Genomic DNA, 18,380 nt, shown 5'->3' with positions numbered 1-18,380 from the left:
ACACTAACAACATCTTTTCTTATGTTTGCCTGGAATTTCCCATATTTCCAGTGTGCCTATTTCCCCTTGTCCCCTCTCTGGAGAGGATTCAGGAGACCCTGGCTCTGTGTTCTGGACTCCTCCCACAGCTCTTTTAGCCATTGCTGAGCAGTGTGCCTGGATGCCCCCTCTCTCTGGGGCAGACAACCCCACCTCATGCAGCCCCTCCTGTCCCAGGGGCTCCAGTCATGGGCACTGACGCCCTTTGCTGGACCTGCACCAGTATGACTGTGCCTCCCTCATACTGGGCAACTGTTCTATGTGGCAGCTGATTTCTCAGCACTGTGGAGCAGAGGAGAGGGGTCACATTCCACCTCTCTCATTGTTGGAGGGCAAACCCCTTCCTAATGCAGCCTTGGATGCTGTCGGGTGCCAGTTCCACAAAGGCCCAGAGCTGTGTTGTGATGCCCTGCAGGACCCCCTTCCTGTACTGCAAAGTTCTTTGGCTTCCCCAGCCCATGGTAGGGCAGGAGTTTCTCCCTCCAGCCTTGCAGGACTTTGCCCAAAGGGGTTAAGCAGTGCTGGCCCAAGTCTGGGCCAAGCAGTGCACCAAGAGTGAGTCTCTGCCAGCTGCACTTCATCCCACTCATCACAACCCTCGGAGACCTGCAGCAAAGCCAGATTTCAGTCATGGCCTTGTGGAAGTCAGGATGCATTGTCTTTCTCCCTGTCCTCAGCTGCATTCCCTGACTGCTGGCACTAGCCAAAGGGTGTTTGGAGGTGTTTTCACTGACAACAAGACTCGTGTGTCCATCACCAGGTTGCACACGTTCATGTCAGTTCAGTCTGTTTAAAAGATCCTACAGCTGATCCTTCTCCTCTGCTGTGGGGAAGTTTTCCCTACCACTATTTCTGAGGAATATCAGGAGCCTGAGCCTGTGACAAGAAATGTTGCCAGTGAAGACCAAAGCCCAGAAGCCCTGGGGAGCCTTCCCCTTTCCCATAACCCCTGTCCCCAGCAAAGCTGCCCCAGTCAGCCTTGGCTCAAGCCTCCCTTTTGCTGCTGCCCTGTGTGGAAGATCTTCTTGTTTCCCACCACCAGCTTTGCTGATTCTGCTCCAGGTGGGCCTTGGCTTTGGTAAACCCAACCCTGGAATACTCAGACAGACCAGCTAATGTTCTGCATCAGCAAAGGGCATCAGGACGAAGGGAGAGGAAAGCATTTCCGTGGAGAAGCAGTGGCCAGTGGGCACTGGAGTGAGGTGAGGGCGTGGAGAGAGCAGCAGGCAGGACGTGGTGCCAGGAGAGGAGCCTCTGGATGCTCTGCTGCTCTGTGCGGGGCAGGGCAGAGCTGGGCCTGTCCCCGCAGAAGCAGCTGCCAACAGTGGCAAGGCACTGCCCCCAGCCAACATCCCCTGCCTGCACGGGACCCTCTGGCACGGGGGCACATCCTGTGCCTGCATGGACACGCTCTGACCCCGGGTATCCTCAGGCCTCGCATGGCACACGTGAAAGGAGCTGCAACACAGAGCAAGCACGTGAGAAATGAGGAAATGAAATGGCAGTGTTTATGGAAATCAAACCACAACGTGTGGCGTTAGGGAGGATATTTTTCTTTGGAGGTGAATGTGTTGGAAAATTACTGCCCTTGTGCAGTGCCTGTGGGCCTGGGGCGGTGCAGGAGCAGTATAAAAGGGGCACCTTCTCCTCGCTCTCTCATCCACTCCTCTCACCTCCATCTCCTTGGGATCAAGGTGAGTCTGAAGCCCTTTCTTTTCTTGCTCCTTTGAGCTTTCTGATCCCCTGCTTTGCTTTAATCCCATGTGGGCTCTTGAGAACTGCTTGTCATGGGAGAGGGAAGGGGCAGAAGTTGTGCGTGGAGAGAGGCTGTGTTTTGGCTGAAGTTTCTCCTGAGTTGTGGAGGAGCCCCTGGGCTTGGTCACTCTTAGGGGGGTTCTTAAGGGCTGAGTAGGAGGTGAGGCTGTTGAGCCTCTTTAAACAATGTGGTGCAATTGTCCACTTCTGGTTTTTCTCCATTGTGATGGAGCAACAGACTCCCCTCACTCAGCCCTCTGCTCTGCTTGCCACTGCTCTGTCTGCCAGGTGCACCTGCAGCCCCAAGACATGTCCTGCTTCACCCCGTGCCGGCCCTGCCAGCCCTGCGGCCCCACCCCGCTGGCCAACAGCTGCAATGAGCCCTGTGTCCGGCAGTGCCAGGACTCCACCGTGGCCATCCAGCCCTCCCCAGTCGTGGTGACCCTGCCCGGGCCCATCCTCAGCTCCTTCCCACAGAACACCGCCGTGGGATCCTCCACCTCGGCTGCTGTTGGCAGCATCCTCAGCTCTCAGGGAGTGCCCATCAGCTCCGGGGGCTTTGGCCTCTCAGGCTTGGGCAGTGGCCTCTGTGGCCTCCCCTGCTAAAGCTGCTCCCTGCACTGGAGCCTCCACCTGGATCCCCCTCTTTTCCGTCTCTTGATTTATTAAAGTTCTGCTGCATCCCAGTCCATGCCTCTGTGTCATCCTTTGCCCTGCACATGCTCACCCTGCATGTCCAGTGAGGGAGGTGTTGCTGTGTGCTTCCAGGAGGGCGTTGTTGGAAGTGGCATTGCCATGGTTGTCAACGTTGCATTCATTATTCTAACGCAGCATTGATTACTCATATTAAGTGTGACCTTTCTAAATTCCTCTGCCTCTCTGTACCTCCAAGAATTACCTGATGCCATTCAGCGACCATTCAGATACTCCAGGAATTCTTTTAGTTCTCCCATCAAAGCCTTCCTTCTCTTCTCTGTTGTCAGCACAGCCTGTGTCCTCAGTCTCTCATCCACAAGTAAATGTTTCAGCCCACTCACTAACCTGCCCAATCTTCATGTATTTCACTTCCCTTGCTGGAGATATTTTTGTGTTACAGTCCAGTAGGCAGCACAGCATGCTTGATGCCATCTGGGGAGTGCAGAGCAGAGTGGGATCTTTGCTCCCATCGATATCCTGTTGACAGTCGTGCTCTGATAGCCCACGATGTTGATGACAGTCCTTGGTGTCCAGGAACACTCCTGGCACTTCCTCCTGTCTTGATGGTGTTACCACAGAAGCACCTCACCTGGGCCCTGCTTTTCAGAGGCTGAAGCATGTGACAGGGTTGGCTACTACAGTGCCAACTTCAAATCTGGACTCTGTGAGGATGTTTGTCACTGTGCCCAGCTGTGTCCTGCAGCCGTTCAGCTGCTCCTCTCCCTCAGATGCTCCTGGACAGTTCTTTGAGACGCTCAGCCCACACCCGCTGCCTCTCCCTGCCTCCCTGCATCCAGAAACTCTCCCAGAAAAGTTGCATTGAGGAAATCCACAATATCAGAACAGCCTGGGAAAAGAAAAGACTGAGAGCAGACCTTTAAGGAAGACATGGGGACACTGGAGATTGAAAACTGGACATGAGCCAGCAGTGTGCCTTTGCAGCTGAGAAATTTCCTCAGGTCCAGGGCTGCACAAACAGAACCATGGCCAGCAGGTCAAGGCAGGGGATTCTCCCCTTCTTATCTGCTCTGCTTAGACCTCAGCCGGAGCCCTGAATCCAGTCTGGAGTCCTCAATTCAAAGTAGACACGGAGCTGAGAGAGCAGCTCCAGACAAGGGCGGCAAAATGATCACACGGATGCATTGCCCCTGCTCTGGAGAAAGGCTGGGGGGAGTGGAGGTTTCTGAGGCAGGAGAAGAGCAGGCTCTGGGGAGAGCTCATTGCAGCCTTTCAATATGTAAAGGGCATGAATGAGGAGGTTGGAGAGAGGCGTTTTCTCAAGGCCTGCACTGATTGGACAAGGAGCAACAGTTTTAAACTGAACTAGGATAAATACAGATGGGACATGAGGAAGATTTTTACTATGGTGAGAGTGGTAGGACACTGGGAAATGCTGCCTAGAGAATGATGGCGTGTCCCATCTTGGGGAGGGTTCACGGGCACGTTTGCTCAAACCTTATGGGATGCAGTGACAGATATCCGTGTCCACGGCAGCAGGGCTGGACTGGATAAACCTCAACGGTCTCTTCCAACCAAATCCATTCTATGATGCCATGATAACAGGGGGCTGTGAGAAGGCAGCCCACTGCACGGTGTCCCTCCCTTTGAGAACATCCTGTGTTAGGATGGGATCTGCTGGAGTCTGAAGGGAATCCAGAACCTCTGTCTGGTCAGTAACACACTCAATGCTGACTACTCGTGTCACAGTGTGGGGAGGAAAAGGAAAAGAAGTGCAAACAAAGTGAATGTTTATTCCTAGACAATGTGGGGAAATTCTACCCTGACCCAAAGAGGCTCAAAAATTCAGAACCCAGAGAGTCACTCAGTGCACACTGAGCACAGCCAATGCCAGCCTGTGATGACAATCAGTGCAAAACCAACCCCAACAACCCCCTCCCAGAAACACCCCAGGGCAGCCTCTCTGCCTTGGGAGAGGGTCTGCAGAGCAAAGGATGACACATAGGCAGGGGCTGGGATGCAGCAGAATTTAATGGGTCAAGAGAGGGGAAAGAGGGGGATCCAGGTGGAGGCTCCAGTGCAGGGAGCAGCTTTAGCAGGGGAAGCACCTCGTGCCACAGAGGCCACTGCCCAAGCCTGAGAGGCCAAAGCCCCCAGAGCTGATGGGCACTCCCTGAGAGCTGAGGATGCTGCCAACAGCAGCCGAGGTGGAGGATCCCACGGCGGTGTTCTGTGGGAAGGAGCTGAGGATGGGCCCAGGCAGCGTCACCACCACGGGCGAGGGCTGGATGGCCACGGTGGAGTCCGGGGTCTTCTGGACAGAGGGTTCATTGCAGCTGCTGGCCAGCGGGGTGGGGCCGCTGGACTGGCAGGGCCGGCACGGGGTGAAGCAGGACATGTCTTGGGGCTGCAGGTGCACCTGGAACAGAGAGCAGAGAGGGGCAGACCATGAGGGGTGTTTCAAGAGCAGCCTGTCACCCCCCACGTGAGGGATACCCTTTTTCTCTTCCCTAAAGGACTCCACTAGTAGCCCACAAGCATCTCTTTTCCCCTAGAAGAACTCAGCAGGAATTGCAGACCCAGGGAGGACCCCACGTAGCTCACGGCTCCAGACAAGTCTCTCTGAAGTCTGAACCTTTTCCTTTCCCCAGTGTCTGGATCCTTTCCTTGTAGAGGGATTCCTTGTGGAATATAGGATACCCCAGGAGGGCTTGGGCATCCCAGGGCTGTTGCAGAAGTACCCCTGACAGGGCCTCAGGCTGAAAACAGGATTGCAAGGCACCTGCTAGCTGGCAGCCTTGAACAGCCTTGGGAAAAGGTATACACTGGTCAGCTCCCCCGCTGCTTAGAGGCTTTCTCATGGGAAAGGGGCGTGAACTTTGGGAGAAGTATAACTTGGTGTAACCGGTTTAAAAAAACGGGAGCACGATGCTCAAATCGTATCGGTGTTCGTATCGTGACCCTGGCTGGATTCCCCTGCTCCCGGGACTCCCCCTGCTTCATTTCCTATCCATGCATTCTCATGGCCCCAGAATATGACAGAGAGAAGTATGTGCTGAGGCAGCCCACAAGAGGAGGAAAAGGAGGATAAGGAGGGGGATAGGAGAAAAGTCTTCCAAACTCACCTTGTTCCCAGTGAGATGGAACCGTAAAGAGTGGATGAGAGAATGAAGAGAAGGTCCTGCTTTTATACTGCTCCTGCACTGCCCCAGGCCCGCAGTCACTGCGCAAGAGCAGTAATTTTCCTACAGACTCGCCTCCCCAGCAAAATATCCTCCCTAATGCCACAGCTTGTGCTTTTGTTTCCATCAACGCTGCCATTTTCATTCCCTCCTTTCTGACGTGACCAATAGGCCTCCAAGGATTCTTTCAAGCACTGAGATGAAAGGCCCAAGGATTTTCTGGGCAGTGACACATCAGTACGTGCAGAAGATGAGTTGCATGTGCTGGAGGGGTCTATGCAGACAGTTGACACCTATCTGGGGAAATACGGTGTGGTTGTTTTCTACCTTCTTTGCAGGCAGCTGGACATACCCTCCCACCAAGCCTGTCTTCTCCTTATGTGACCGTTTGTTTGGCAAGGTTGTCCCCTCTCATGGCTGCCTTGTGGGACTCCCAGTGTGTGCCATCAGCAGTTGTGAGGGAAGATAACTTTGCTCTCCTGGACGCCAGGATTCCTTGAGATGCCCTCTGGAGCTGGGTCCCTTCTCACTGTCGTAGGGGTGTGTGGAGGTTGAGTAAATACCTTGTTCTTCCCATTTTCCTCAGATCAACATACACTTTGGCCACACGCTTTGGCCCCATACTAGCCGAGGATACTTTTCCAAAAGAAGCTGATTGTCCTGAAAGCCCCCTTGTTGCAGCGGGGATTACTGCAACATGTATAAGACAGCGAGGCCCGTGGAGAAGAAACACGGACCGATTCTTGGTAGAAGTTTTAGAGATGTTTATTTTCCAGCCCCGACTGGGGACGGCGACTGCCGAGGAACTGTAGCAATCATGGGACCAGAAGTTCCTTCCCTGCACAGGGGAACACAAAACAATCAATGGGGAAAAAGGTTGGCCAGGGAGTGGGGAAACCCGGTGCCTCCACCCTGGGACCCCTCTCCCAGGACCCCATGGCAGGGGGGAGGAGCACCAACACTTCACCCCTTTGTTTTAACTAAAAGAGATTTAAAACTTGACATTGAAAACAACTGGATAAATGTAAGATAACAATTTCAAAAGAAAACAAGCCACCCTCCTGAGTCTCTAAATGTCCAAATGGATTTTTCCTCTGGAACATCTTAAGGCTGGCAGAAGGGAGACAGGACTCTCTGAGCATGCTTTGTGGGGAAACTGAGGCAGGAGAGGGTTTCTCCCATTTCTACCTGTTGGAACTCTAATCAAAAATAATTAATTTCTTCCCTCCCCTTTTTCATCCACCCCTTGGCATCCGAGAGGTGTTGTAGGGAAAGGGAATTGTAGAGGGAAGCCATGGGGTGAAAAATGGATTAGGGATAAATTGCAGATGGGGTTAACTTAGGAAAGGGTTCATATTGGGTATGGGGTAAAAGGGGAAAGTAGGCTGCTGGTAGGGAAGTTGCTGCGATGGATATTGTTTATAATTTTGTGCATAATGGCTGCCTTTGACTGGAATACCACCAGGCCCTGTCACGTGGGCCACCTGTGGGCCTTTTCTTCCTTGCACAATATCAAATTGTACAGCTTCTCCATCTCCTACACTTTGGAGGTATTTTTCAAGGTTCTTCCTTTTAATGGCAGTTCTAGGGATGAATACATCTTCCTGGTTGTCACAACTCATTATAAAACCACAGTTGTTTTTGACATTGTACCACCTCACAATTCCTGTGATTTTTGTTGCTAGAACTTCTCCTATTACGTGCTTGCGTCCGTGTCGTGGCTGCTGGTCCTGCGAGGCCACTGCTCCGCTGACTCCAACGCCTCGGTCGGGCCCCAGCGTTGCTGCTGCTCCGCGCCCTCCGAGAGGCGCCGCTTCGGCTCGGTGCTGCACTGCGCGGCTTCTCGTGTCGCTGTGGAAACCGCCGCTTCTCGCGCTACGAAGCTCTCCGAGCCGTGTGCTCGGAGCGGGTTCCCACGCTGAGCCCGGTTCCTGGCTGCTCGCAGGGGCCGCCTCTCTGCTGCACGTGGCCCACGGCACCCGCGGCGCCTGCGGCGTCGCTCCCTCACTCGCAGTCGCATGGCAGGGGACCCCGAGACAGGGATGGGGTCCGCGATAAGGCGCGGGCTCCCGAGGGGGCCGGGCGTATCCAGCGTGGGCACCTCCGCCGGCACAGGCAGGGGACACCCTGTGGCTGCAGTCACGCGCTCCTGGGATGGCCACCGCACTGTCCCAGCCGTGTGATGATGGGCACCTTCTGCCACAGAGGTAATGGGACCATGCACATGCGCCTGAAGAGCTTCACTGATTACAGGAGGTGCACGGAGATGTTCTATCACTAGTCCATGTTTTCATTGAGTCAATATCTCACCCAAGATCTCGGACCAAAAATCCAAGTCACCAGTTCCAGGAGGATTAATATCAAAAAGTAAGTCTCGAGAAATACAAAAGAAATTTTTGAAAAGCCAGTCAAAAAAATGTTCTAGATCTCCCAGAGCAAGTTTCCTGTTTTGCTGTGCCAGGATTCCTTTAACTTCTAGATACATTTCTTTCTGTGGCTTAGACAGCCACACTTCCCACGATTCCTCCATAGTCCAGAGAGAACAGCCAAACCAAGGCAAGAAGACAGAGATCCAGAGTGTCCTTTTTCTCATGAATTTTCGGGAATCTTCAGAATTTCAGTTATTCCTCAGGTGCTGTCTCCAAGGGATCGTTCTGCCCACCATTGTTGCAGTGGGGAATTTTGCAACCTGCATAAGACAGCGAGGCCCGTGGAAAAATATAAGGACCGATTCTTGATAGATGTTTTTCAGAGATGTTTATTTTCCAGCCGCGTGGCCGGCGACTGCCGAAGAACTGTAACAATCACGGGACCAGCAGGGTCCTTCCCGGGCAGGGGAACACAAAACACCCAATGGGGAACGAGCTTGACCAGAGAGTGGAGAAACCCGGTGCCTCTACCCCGGGGCCCCTTCTCCCCGGACACCATGGCAGGGGGGAGGAACCCCAACAGCCCCTGAGCTGTGGGAGGGATGGTAACAAGTTCATGCTGAGGGCAAGGTCTGTTTGAGCTGCCTGGAGCTCTTTACAAGGAACAGCCCAAAGACTGAACATGCTTTTCCCAAGGCATGGATGGAGCTGCCCTTGCTGGAGGGGAATTCAGCTGTGTGTGGGTCATGGGCCTACATGCAGCACGTCACCAAAAGACGGACACACGGCCAACCCAAACTTGGAGCATGACTCCATGGGTAGGGTGAGTCTCTCCCTGGAAATTTTGCCTACTGAAGGCATTCCCTTGCCCTGCTGGATGCTCTCCAGCTGCCTCCATGTCTGCAGGGCAGGGAAGTACAGCCCTGCTTGATGTGGCTTGAGAGCTGGGTTTGTACCCAGGGCCCTTCTGAGCACGTCCCCCGCCTGAGCATCCCCAGGCATGTGGTACCACAGGGTCCTTCCAGCTCAGTCACCGGGGAGTTGTGCAAATTTCCAGCTTCCCCACTGGTGATGGTTTGTGCTCCAGGCTGAGGCAGCCTTTAGGTCCGGGGAAAGGAAGCGTGAGGAAGCACTAATGCCAGGAGAAGTCATGTCACGTGAAGCCCAGGGATGTGTCCCAGATGGTGGGGAGACGTTTTCTGCAAACCTTTCTTTAACTCTGTAAAGCATTCTGTAGAGCCCCCCACCACAGCCTGAGACAAGCCTCAGGCCAGGTAGACGAGGCCTGTGCAGCCCTTCCCTTCCAGCTTCTGCTTGTATGGGTTGACTTTTCCCAGGCAATCCTTGACTTGGAGCTCATCCACTGCAATTACAAACAGCACTTCACTGTGCCAAGCCAACATCTCCTCCCTGCACGGGACCCCTCCTGTACTTCTGCGCTCACTGACGTGACAGTGCATGGGGTATCTTCTCCTTGTGGATCCTTGAAAGGATCCTGCAAGGCAGAGCAGGAATGTCAGCAATGAGGAAATGAAACGGCAGCGCTGACAGAAACAAAAGCACAGCTTGTGGTGTTAGGGAGGATATTTTGCTTTGGAGATGAGTCTGTTGGAAAATTACTTGTGCAGTGACTGTGGACCTGGGGTGGTGCAGGAGAAGTATAAAAGCCAGCCCTTCTCCTCACTCTCACATCCACTCCTCTTGTCTCCATCTCCTTGGGAGCAAGGTAAGCTTGAAGACTTTTCTGCTCTCCCTCCTTCTCTTCTCCTCCCTTCTGCTTTCTGCACATACCTGCCCCTTTGTTCTATGCTGGGTCATGGGGCTGCCTATGCTGGGAGAGGGCTGGGAACAGAAAGCGTGCAAGAGTTTGGGACTTGGCTGAAGTGAGTGATGGGATAGGTGGGATTACCCTGGGCTTGGTTGCTCTTGGCAGGGAACTTCTTGGCTAAATGGAAGGAGAAGCCTGTGGGCATCAGTACAGCACCTCCAGCTCTTGTTCCCATCTTGCCTTAACAAGGCAGCTGCATGGTGTGGTGACGGGTTGCTCTTCAAATGCCTCTCATGACTTTTTCTTGCCATCTCTGCCAGGTGCACCTGCAGCCCCAAGACATGTCCTGCTTCACCCCGTGCCGGCCCTGCCAGTCCAGCGGCCCCACCCCGCTGGCCAACAGCTGCAATGAGCCCTGTGTCCAGCAGTGCCAGGACTCCACCGTGGCCATCCAGCCCTCGCCCGTGGTGGTGACCCTGCCTGGCCCCATCCTCAGCTCCTTCCCACAGAACACCGTGGTGGGATCCTCCACCTCGGCTGCCGTTGGCAGCATCCTCAGCTCTCAGGGAGTGCCCATCAGCTCCGGGGGCTTTGGCCTCTCAGGCTTGGGCAGTGGCCTCTGTGGCACGAGGTGCCTCCCCTGCTAAAGCTGCTGGCGATGGCCCTGGAGAAGGAAGCCAGGGACACACAGGATGGTACAAGCCTGGGATAGAGCATCAGTGCTCTATCTACCACTCAGATGACTTCTTTCTCATCTTTTGACTCATTAAAGTTCTGCTGCATCCCAGTCCATGCCTCTGTGTCATCCTTTGCCCTGCACATGCTCACCCTGCATGTCCAGTGAGGGAGGTGTTGCTGTGTGCTTCCAGGAGGGCGTTGTTGGAAGTGGCATTGCCATGGTTGTCAACATTGCATTCATTATTCTAACGCAGCATTGATTACTCATATTAAGTGTGACCTTTCTAAATTCCTCTGCCTCTCTGTACCTCCAAGAATTACCTGATGCCATTCAGCGACCATTCAGATACTCCAGGAATTCTTTTAGTTCTCCCATCAAAGCCTTCCTTCTCTTCTCTGTTGTCAGCACAGCCTGTGTCCTCAGTCTCTCATCCACAAGTAAATGTTTCAGCCCACTCACTAACCTGCCCAATCTTCATGTATTTCACTTCCCTTGCTGGAGATATTTTTGTGTTACAGTCCAGTAGGCAGCACAGCATGCTTGATGCCATCTGGGGAGTGCAGAGCAGAGTGGGATCTTTGCTCCCATCGATATCCTGTTGACAGTCATGCTGCTGTTGATGCCCACGATGTTGATGACAGTCCTTGGTGTCCAGGAACACTCCTGGCACTTCCTCCTGTCTTGATGGTGTTACCACAGAAGCACCTCACCTGGGCCCTGCTTTTCAGAGGCTGAAGCATGTGACAGGGTTGGCTACTACAGTGCCAACTTCAAATCTGGACTCTGTGAGGATGTTTGTCACTGTGCCCAGCTGTGTCCTGCAGCCGTTCAGCTGCTCCTCTCCCTCAGATGCTCCTGGACAGTTCTTTGAGACGCTCAGCCCACACCCGCTGCCTCTCCCTGCCTCCCTGCATCCAGAAACTCTCCCAGAAAAGTTGCATTGAGGAAATCCACAATATCAGAACAGCCTGGGAAAAGAAAAGACTGAGAGCAGACCTTTAAGGAAGACATGGGGACACTGGAGATTGAAAACTGGACATGAGCCAGCAGTGTGCCTTTGCAGCTGAGAAATTTCCTCAGGTCCAGGGCTGCACAAACAGAACCATGGCCAGCAGGTCAAGGCAGGGGATTCTCCCCTTCTTATCTGCTCTGCTTAGACCTCAGCCGGAGCCCTGAATCCAGTCTGGAGTCCTCAATTCAAAGTAGACACGGAGCTGAGAGAGCAGCTCCAGACAAGGGCGGCAAAATGATCACACGGATGCATTGCCCCTGCTCTGGAGAAAGGCTGGGGGGAGTGGAGGTTTCTGAGGCAGGAGAAGAGCAGGCTCTGGGGAGAGCTCATTGCAGCCTTTCAATATGTAAAGGGCATGAATGAGGAGGTTGGAGAGAGGCGTTTTCTCAAGGCCTGCACTGATTGGACAAGGAGCAACAGTTTTAAACTGAACTAGGATAAATACAGATGGGACATGAGGAAGATTTTTACTATGGTGAGAGTGGTAGGACACTGGGAAATGCTGCCTAGAGAATGATGGCGTGTCCCATCTTGGGGAGGGTTCACGGGCACGTTTGCTCAAACCTTATGGGATGCAGTGGCAGATATCCGTGTCCACGGCAGCAGGGCTGGACTGGATAAACCTCAACGGTCTCTTCCAACCAAATCCATTCTATGATGCCATGATAACAGGGGGCTGTGAGAAGGCAGCCCACTGCACGGTGTCCCTCCCTTTGAGAACATCCTGTGTTAGGATGGGATCTGCTGGAGTCTGAAGGGAATCCAGAACCTCTGTCTGGTCAGTAACACACTCAATGCTGACTACTCGTGTCACAGTGTGGAGAGGAAAAGGAAAAGAAGTGCAAACAAAGTGAATGTTTATTCCTAGACAATGTGGGGAAGTTCTACCCTGACCCAAAGAGGCTCAAAAATTCAGAACCCAGAGAGTCGCTCAGTGCACACTGAGCACAGCCAATGCCAGCCTGTGATGACAATCAGTGCAAAACCAGCCCCAACAACCCCCTCCCAGAAACACCCCAGGGCAGCCTCTCTGCCTTGGGAGAGGGTCTGCAGAGCAAAGGATGACACACAGGCAGGGGCTGGGATGCAGCAGAATTTAATGGGTCAAGAGAGGGGAAAGAGGGGGATCCAGGTGGAGGCTCCAGTGCAGGGAGCAGCTTTAGCAGGGGAAGCACCTCGTGCCACAGAGGCCACTGCCCAAGCCTGAGAGGCCAAAGCCCCCGGAGCTGATGGGCACTCCCTGAGAGCTGAGGATGCTGCCAACAGCAGCCGAGGTGGAGGATCCCACGGCGGTGTTCTGTGGGAAGGAGCTGAGGATGGGCCCGGGCAGCGTCACCACCACGGGCGAGGGCTGGATGGCCACGGTGGAGTCCGGGGTCTTCTGGACAGAGGGCTCATTGCAGCTGCTGGCCAGCGGGGTGGGGCCGCTGGACTGGCAGGGCCGGCACGGGGTGAAGCAGGACATGTCTTGGGGCTGCAGGTGCACCTGGAACAGAGAGCAGAGAGGGGCAGACCATGAGGGGTGTTTCAAGAGCAACCTGTCACCCCCCACGTGAGGGATACCCTTTTTCTCTTCCCTAAAGGACTCCACTAGTAGCCCACAAGCATCTCTTTTCCCCTAGAAGAACTCAGCAGGAATTGCAGACCCAGGGAGGACCCCACGTAGCTCATGGCTCCAGACAAGTCTCTCTGAAGTCTGAACCTTTTCCTTTCCCCAGTGTCTGGATCCTTTCCTTGTAGAGGGATTCCTTGTGGAATATAGGATACCCCAGGAGGGCTTGGGCATCCCAGGGCTGTTGCAGAAGTACCCCTGACAGGGCCTCAGGCTGAAAACAGGCTTGCAAGGCACCTGCTAGCTGGCAGCCTTGAACAGCCTTGGGAAAAGGTATACACTGGTCAGCTCCCCCGCTGCTTAGAGGCTTTCTCATGGGAAAGGGGCGTGAACTTTGGGAGAAGTATAACTTGGTGTAACCGGTTTAAAAAAATGGGAGCACGATGCTCAAATCGTATCGGTGTTCGTATCGTGACCCTGGCTGGATTCCCCTGCTCCCGGGACTCCCCCTGCTTCATTTCCTATCCATGCATTCTCATGGCCCCAGAATATGACAGAGAGAAGTATGTGCTGAGGCAGCCCACAAGAGGAGGAAAAGGAGGATAAGGAGGGGGATAAGAGAAAAGTCTTCCAAACTCACCTTGTTCCCAGTGAGATGGAACCGTAAAGAGTGGATGAGAGAATGAAGAGAAGGTCCTGCTTTTATACTGCTCCTGCACCGCCCCAGGCCCGCAGTCACTGCGCAAGAGCAGTAATTTTCCTACAGACTCGCCTCCCCAGCAAAATATCCTCCCTAATGCCACAGCTTGTGCTTTTGTTTCCATCAACGCTGCCATTTTCATTCCCTCCTTTCTGACGTGACCAATAGGCCTCCAAGGATTCTTTCAAGCACTGAGATGAAAGGCCCAAGGATTTTCTGGGCAGTGACACATCAGTACGTGCAGAAGATGAGTTGCATGTGCTGGAGGGGTCTATGCAGACAGTTGACACCTATCTGGGGAAATACGGTGTGGTTGTTTTCTACCTTCTTTGCAGGCAGCTGGACATACCCTCCCACCAAGCCTGTCTTCTCCTTATGTGACAGTTTGTTTGGCAAGGTTGTCCCCTCTCATGGCTGCCTTGTGGGACTCCCAGTGTGTGCCATCAGCAGTTGTGAGGGAAGATAACTTTGCTCTCCTGGACGCCAGGATTCCTTGAGATGCCCTCTGGAGCTGGGTCCCTTCTCACTGTCGTAGGGGTGTGTGGAGGTTGAGTAAATACCTTGTTCTTCCCATTTTCCTCAGATCAACATACACTTTGGCCACACGCTTTGGCCCCATACTAGCCGAGGATACTTTTCCAAAAGAAGCTGATTGTCCTGAAAGCCCCCTTGTTGCAGCGGGGATTACTGCAACATGTATAAGACAGCGAGGCCCGTGGAGAAGAAACACGGACCGATTCTTGGTAGAAGTTTTAGAGATGTTTATTTTCCAGCCCCGACTGGGGACGGCGACTGCCGAGGAACTGTAGCAATCATGGGACCAGAAGTTCCTTCCCTGCACAGGGGAACACAAAACAATCAATGGGGAAAAAGGTTGGCCAGGGAGTGGGGAAACCCGGTGCCTCCACCCTGGGACCCCTCTCCCAGGACCCCATGGCAGGGGGGAGGAGCCCCAACACTTCACCCCTTTGTTTTAACTAAAAGAGATTTAAAACTTGACATTGGAAACAACTGGATAAATGTAAGATAACAATTTCAAAAGAAAACAAGCCACCCTCCTGAGTCTCTAAACGTCCAAATGGATTTTTCCTCTGGAACATCTTAAGGCTGGCAGAAGGGAGACAGGACTCTCTGAGCATGCTTTGTGGGGAAACTGAGGCAGGAGAGGGTTTCTCCCATTTCTACCTGTTGGAACTCTAATCAAAAATAATTAATTTCTTCCCTCCCCTTTTTCATCCACCCCTTGGCATCCGAGAGGTGTTGTAGGGAAAGGGAATTGTAGAGGGAAGCCATGGGGTGAAAAATGGATTAGGGATAAATTGCAGATGGGGTTAACTTAGGAAAGGGTTCATATTGGGTATGGGGTAAAAGGGGAAAGTAGGCTGCTGGTAGGGAAGTTGCTGCGATGGATATTGTTTATAATTTTGTGCATAATGGCTGCCTTTGACTGGAATACCACCAGGCCCTGTCACGTGGGCCACCTGTGGGCCTTTTCTTCCTTGCACAATATCAAATTGTACAGCTTCTCCATCTCCTACACTTTGGAGGTATTTTTCAAGGTTCTTCCTTTTAATGGCAGTTCTAGGGATGAATACATCTTCCTGGTTGTCACAACTCATTATAAAACCACAGTTGTTTTTGACATTGTACCACTTCACAATTCCTGTGATTTTTGTTGCTAGAACTTCTCCTATTACGTGCTTGCGTCCGTGTCGTGGCTGCTGGTCCTGCGAGGCCACTGCTCCGCTGACTCCAACGCCTCGGTCGGGCCCCAGCGTTGCTGCTGCTCTGCGCCCTCCGAGAGGCGCCGCTTCGGCTCGGTGCTGCACTGCGCGGCTTCTCGTGTCGCTGTGGAAACCGCCGCTTCTCGCGCTACGAAGCTCTCCGAGCCGTGTGCTCGGAGCGGGTTCCCACGCTGAGCCCGGTTCCTGGCTGCTCGCAGGGGCCGCCTCTCTGCTGCACGTGGCCCACGGCACCCGCGGCGCCTGCGGCGTCGCTCCCTCACTCGCAGTCGCATGGCAGGGGACCCCGAGACAGGGATGGGGTCCGCGATAAGGCGCGGGCTCCCGAGGGGGCCGGGCGCATCCAGCGTGGGCACCTCCGCCGGCACAGGCAGGGGACACCCTGTGGCTGCAGTCACACGCTCCTGGGATGGCCACCGCACTGTCCCAGCCGTGTGATGATGGTCACCTTCTGCCACAGAGGTAATGGGACCATGCACATGCGCCTGAAGAGCTTCACTGATTACAGGAGGTGCACGGAGATGTTCTATCACTAGTCCATGTTTTCATTGAGTCAATATCTCACCCAAGATCTCGGACCAAAAATCCAAGTCACCAGTTCCAGGAGGATTAATATCAAAAAGTAAGTCTCGAGAAATACAAAAGAAATTTTTGAAAAGCCAGTCAAAAAAATGTTCTAGATCTCCCAGAGCAAGTTTCCTGTTTTGCTGTGCCAGGATTCCTTTAACTTCTAGATACATTTCTTTCTGTGGCTTAGACAGCCACACTTCCCACGATTCCTCCATAGTCCAGAGAGAACAGCCAAACCAAGGCAAGAAGACAGAGATCCAGAGTGTCCTTTTTCTCATGAATTTTCGGGAATCTTCAGAATTTCAGTTATTCCTCAGGTGCTGTCTCCAAGGGATCGTTCTGCCCACCATTGTTGCAGTGGGGAATTTTGCAACCTGCATAAGACAGCGAGGCCCGTGGAAAAATATAAGGACCGATTCTTGATAGATGTTTTTCAGAGATGTTTATTTTCCAGCCGCATGGCCGGCGACTGCCGAAGAACTGTAACAATCACGGGACCAGCAGGGTCCTTCCCGGGCAGGGGAACACAAAACACCCAATGGGGAACGAGCTTGACCAGAGAGTGGAGAAACCCGGTGGCTCTACCCCGGGGCCCCTTCTCCCCGGACACCATGGCAGGGGGGAGGAACCCCAACAGCCCCTGAGCTGTGGGAGGGATGGTAACAAGTTCATGCTGAGGGCAAGGTCTGTTTGAGCTGCCTGGAGCTCTTTACAAGGAACAGCCCAAAGACTGAAGATGCTTTTCCCAAGGCATGGATGGAGCTGCCCTTGCTGGAGGGGAATTCAGCTGTGTGTGGGTCATGGGCCTACATGCAGCACGTCACCAAAAGACGGACACACGGCCAACCCAAACTTGGAGCATGACTCCATGGGTAGGGTGAGTCTCTCCCTGGAAATTTTGCCTACTGAAGGCATTCCCTTGCCCTGCTGGATGCTCTCCAGCTGCCTCCATGTCTGCAGGGCAGGGAAGTACAGCCCTGCTTGATGTGGCTTGAGAGCTGGGTTTGTACCCAGGGCCCTTCTGAGCACGTCCCCCGCCTGAGCATCCCCTGGCATGTGGTACCACAGGGTCCTTCCAGCTCAGTCACCGGGGAGTTGTGCAAATTTCCAGCTTCCCCACTGGTGATGGTTTGTGCTCCAGGCTGAGGCAGCCTTTAGGTCCGGGGAAAGGAAGCGTGAGGAAGCACTAATGCCAGGAGAAGTCATGTCACGTGAAGCCCAGGGATGTGTCCCAGATGGTGGGGAGATGTTTTCTGCAAACCTTTCTTTAACTCTGTAAAGCATTCTGTAGAGCCCCCCACCACAGCCTGAGACAAGCCTCAGGCCAGGTAGACGAGGCCTGTGCAGCCCTTCCCTTCCAGCTTCTGCTTGTATGGGTTGACTTTTCCCAGGCAATCCTTGACTTGGAGCTCATCCACTGCAATTACAAACAGCACTTCACTGTGCCAAGCCAACATCTCCTCCCTGCACGGGACCCCTCCTGTACTTCTGCGCTCACTGACGTGACAGTGCATGGGGTATCTTCTCCTTGTGGATCCTTGAAAGGATCCTGCAAGGCAGAGCAGGAATGTCAGCAATGAGGAAATGAAACGGCAGCGCTGACAGAAACAAAAGCACAGCTTGTGGTGTTAGGGAGGATATTTTGCTTTGGAGATGAGTCTGTTGGAAAATTACTTGTGCAGTGACTGTGGACCTGGGGTGGTGCAGGAGAAGTATAAAAGCCAGCCCTTCTCCTCACTCTCACATCCACTCCTCTTGTCTCCATCTCCTTGGGAGCAAGGTAAGCTTGAAGACTTTTCTGCTCTCCCTCCTTCTCTTCTCCTCCCTTCTGCTTTCTGCACATACCTGCCCCTTTGTTCTATGCTGGGTCATGGGGCTGCCTATGCTGGGAGAGGGCTGGGAACAGAAAGCGTGCAAGAGTTTGGGACTTGGCTGAAGTGAGTGATGGGATAGGTGGGATTACCCTGGGCTTGGTTGCTCTTGGCAGGGAACTTCTTGGCTAAACGGAAGGAGAAGCCTGTGGGCATCAGTACAGCACCTCCAGCTCTTGTTCCCATCTTGCCTTAACAAGGCAGCTGCATGGTGTGGTGACGGGTTGCTCTTCAAATGCCTCTCATGACTTTTTCTTGCCATCTCTGCCAGGTGCACCTGCAGCCCCAAGACATGTCCTGCTTCACCCCGTGCCGGCCCTGCCAGTCCAGCGGCCCCACCCCGCTGGCCAACAGCTGCAATGAGCCCTGTGTCCAGCAGTGCCAGGACTCCACCGTGGCCATCCAGCCCTCGCCCGTGGTGGTGACCCTGCCTGGGCCCATCCTCAGCTCCTTCCCACAGAACACCGTGGTGGGATCCTCCACCTCG

The 18,380-nt window shown here is 53.7% G+C and overlaps 4 protein-coding genes across 4 annotated transcripts; 2 read left to right on the top strand and 2 right to left on the bottom strand.

Moving 5' to 3' along the window:
- Positions 1-2,103: 2,103 nt before the first annotated feature.
- LOC309582462 (feather keratin Cos1-2-like) lies at positions 2,104-2,400 on the top strand (the record flags this gene model as incomplete). Its single annotated transcript, XM_082297622.1, has 1 exon — positions 2,104-2,400. One exon carries the CDS (start codon positions 2,104-2,106, stop codon positions 2,398-2,400), a length of 297 nt encoding a protein of 98 aa, XP_082153748.1.
- A 2,140-nt stretch (positions 2,401-4,540) lies between these two features.
- LOC309582458 (feather keratin 1-like) lies at positions 4,541-4,846 on the bottom strand (the record flags this gene model as incomplete). The annotated part of the gene is made up of 1 exon (XM_082297618.1): positions 4,541-4,846. One exon carries the CDS (start codon positions 4,844-4,846, stop codon positions 4,541-4,543), a length of 306 nt encoding a protein of 101 aa, XP_082153744.1.
- Positions 4,847-10,108: 5,262 nt separating this feature from the next.
- Positions 10,109-10,414, top strand: LOC309582453 (feather keratin 1-like; the record flags this gene model as incomplete). Its single annotated transcript, XM_082297613.1, has 1 exon — positions 10,109-10,414. One exon carries the CDS (start codon positions 10,109-10,111, stop codon positions 10,412-10,414), a length of 306 nt encoding a protein of 101 aa, XP_082153739.1.
- A 2,203-nt stretch (positions 10,415-12,617) lies between these two features.
- Positions 12,618-12,923, bottom strand: LOC309582457 (feather keratin 1-like; the record flags this gene model as incomplete). Its single annotated transcript, XM_082297617.1, has 1 exon — positions 12,618-12,923. The coding sequence occupies one exon, from the start codon at positions 12,921-12,923 to the stop codon at positions 12,618-12,620; it is 306 nt and encodes a 101-aa protein (XP_082153743.1).
- Positions 12,924-18,380: the final 5,457 nt, after the last annotated feature.

The sequence above is a fragment of the Coloeus monedula genome (assembly GCF_965178545.1).
Source record: "Coloeus monedula genome assembly, chromosome: 26".
Taxonomy (NCBI): domain Eukaryota; kingdom Metazoa; phylum Chordata; class Aves; order Passeriformes; family Corvidae; genus Coloeus; species Coloeus monedula.
The sequence above is the reverse complement of the archived record's forward strand: the minus strand, read 5'-3'. Positions and strand labels throughout refer to the sequence as shown.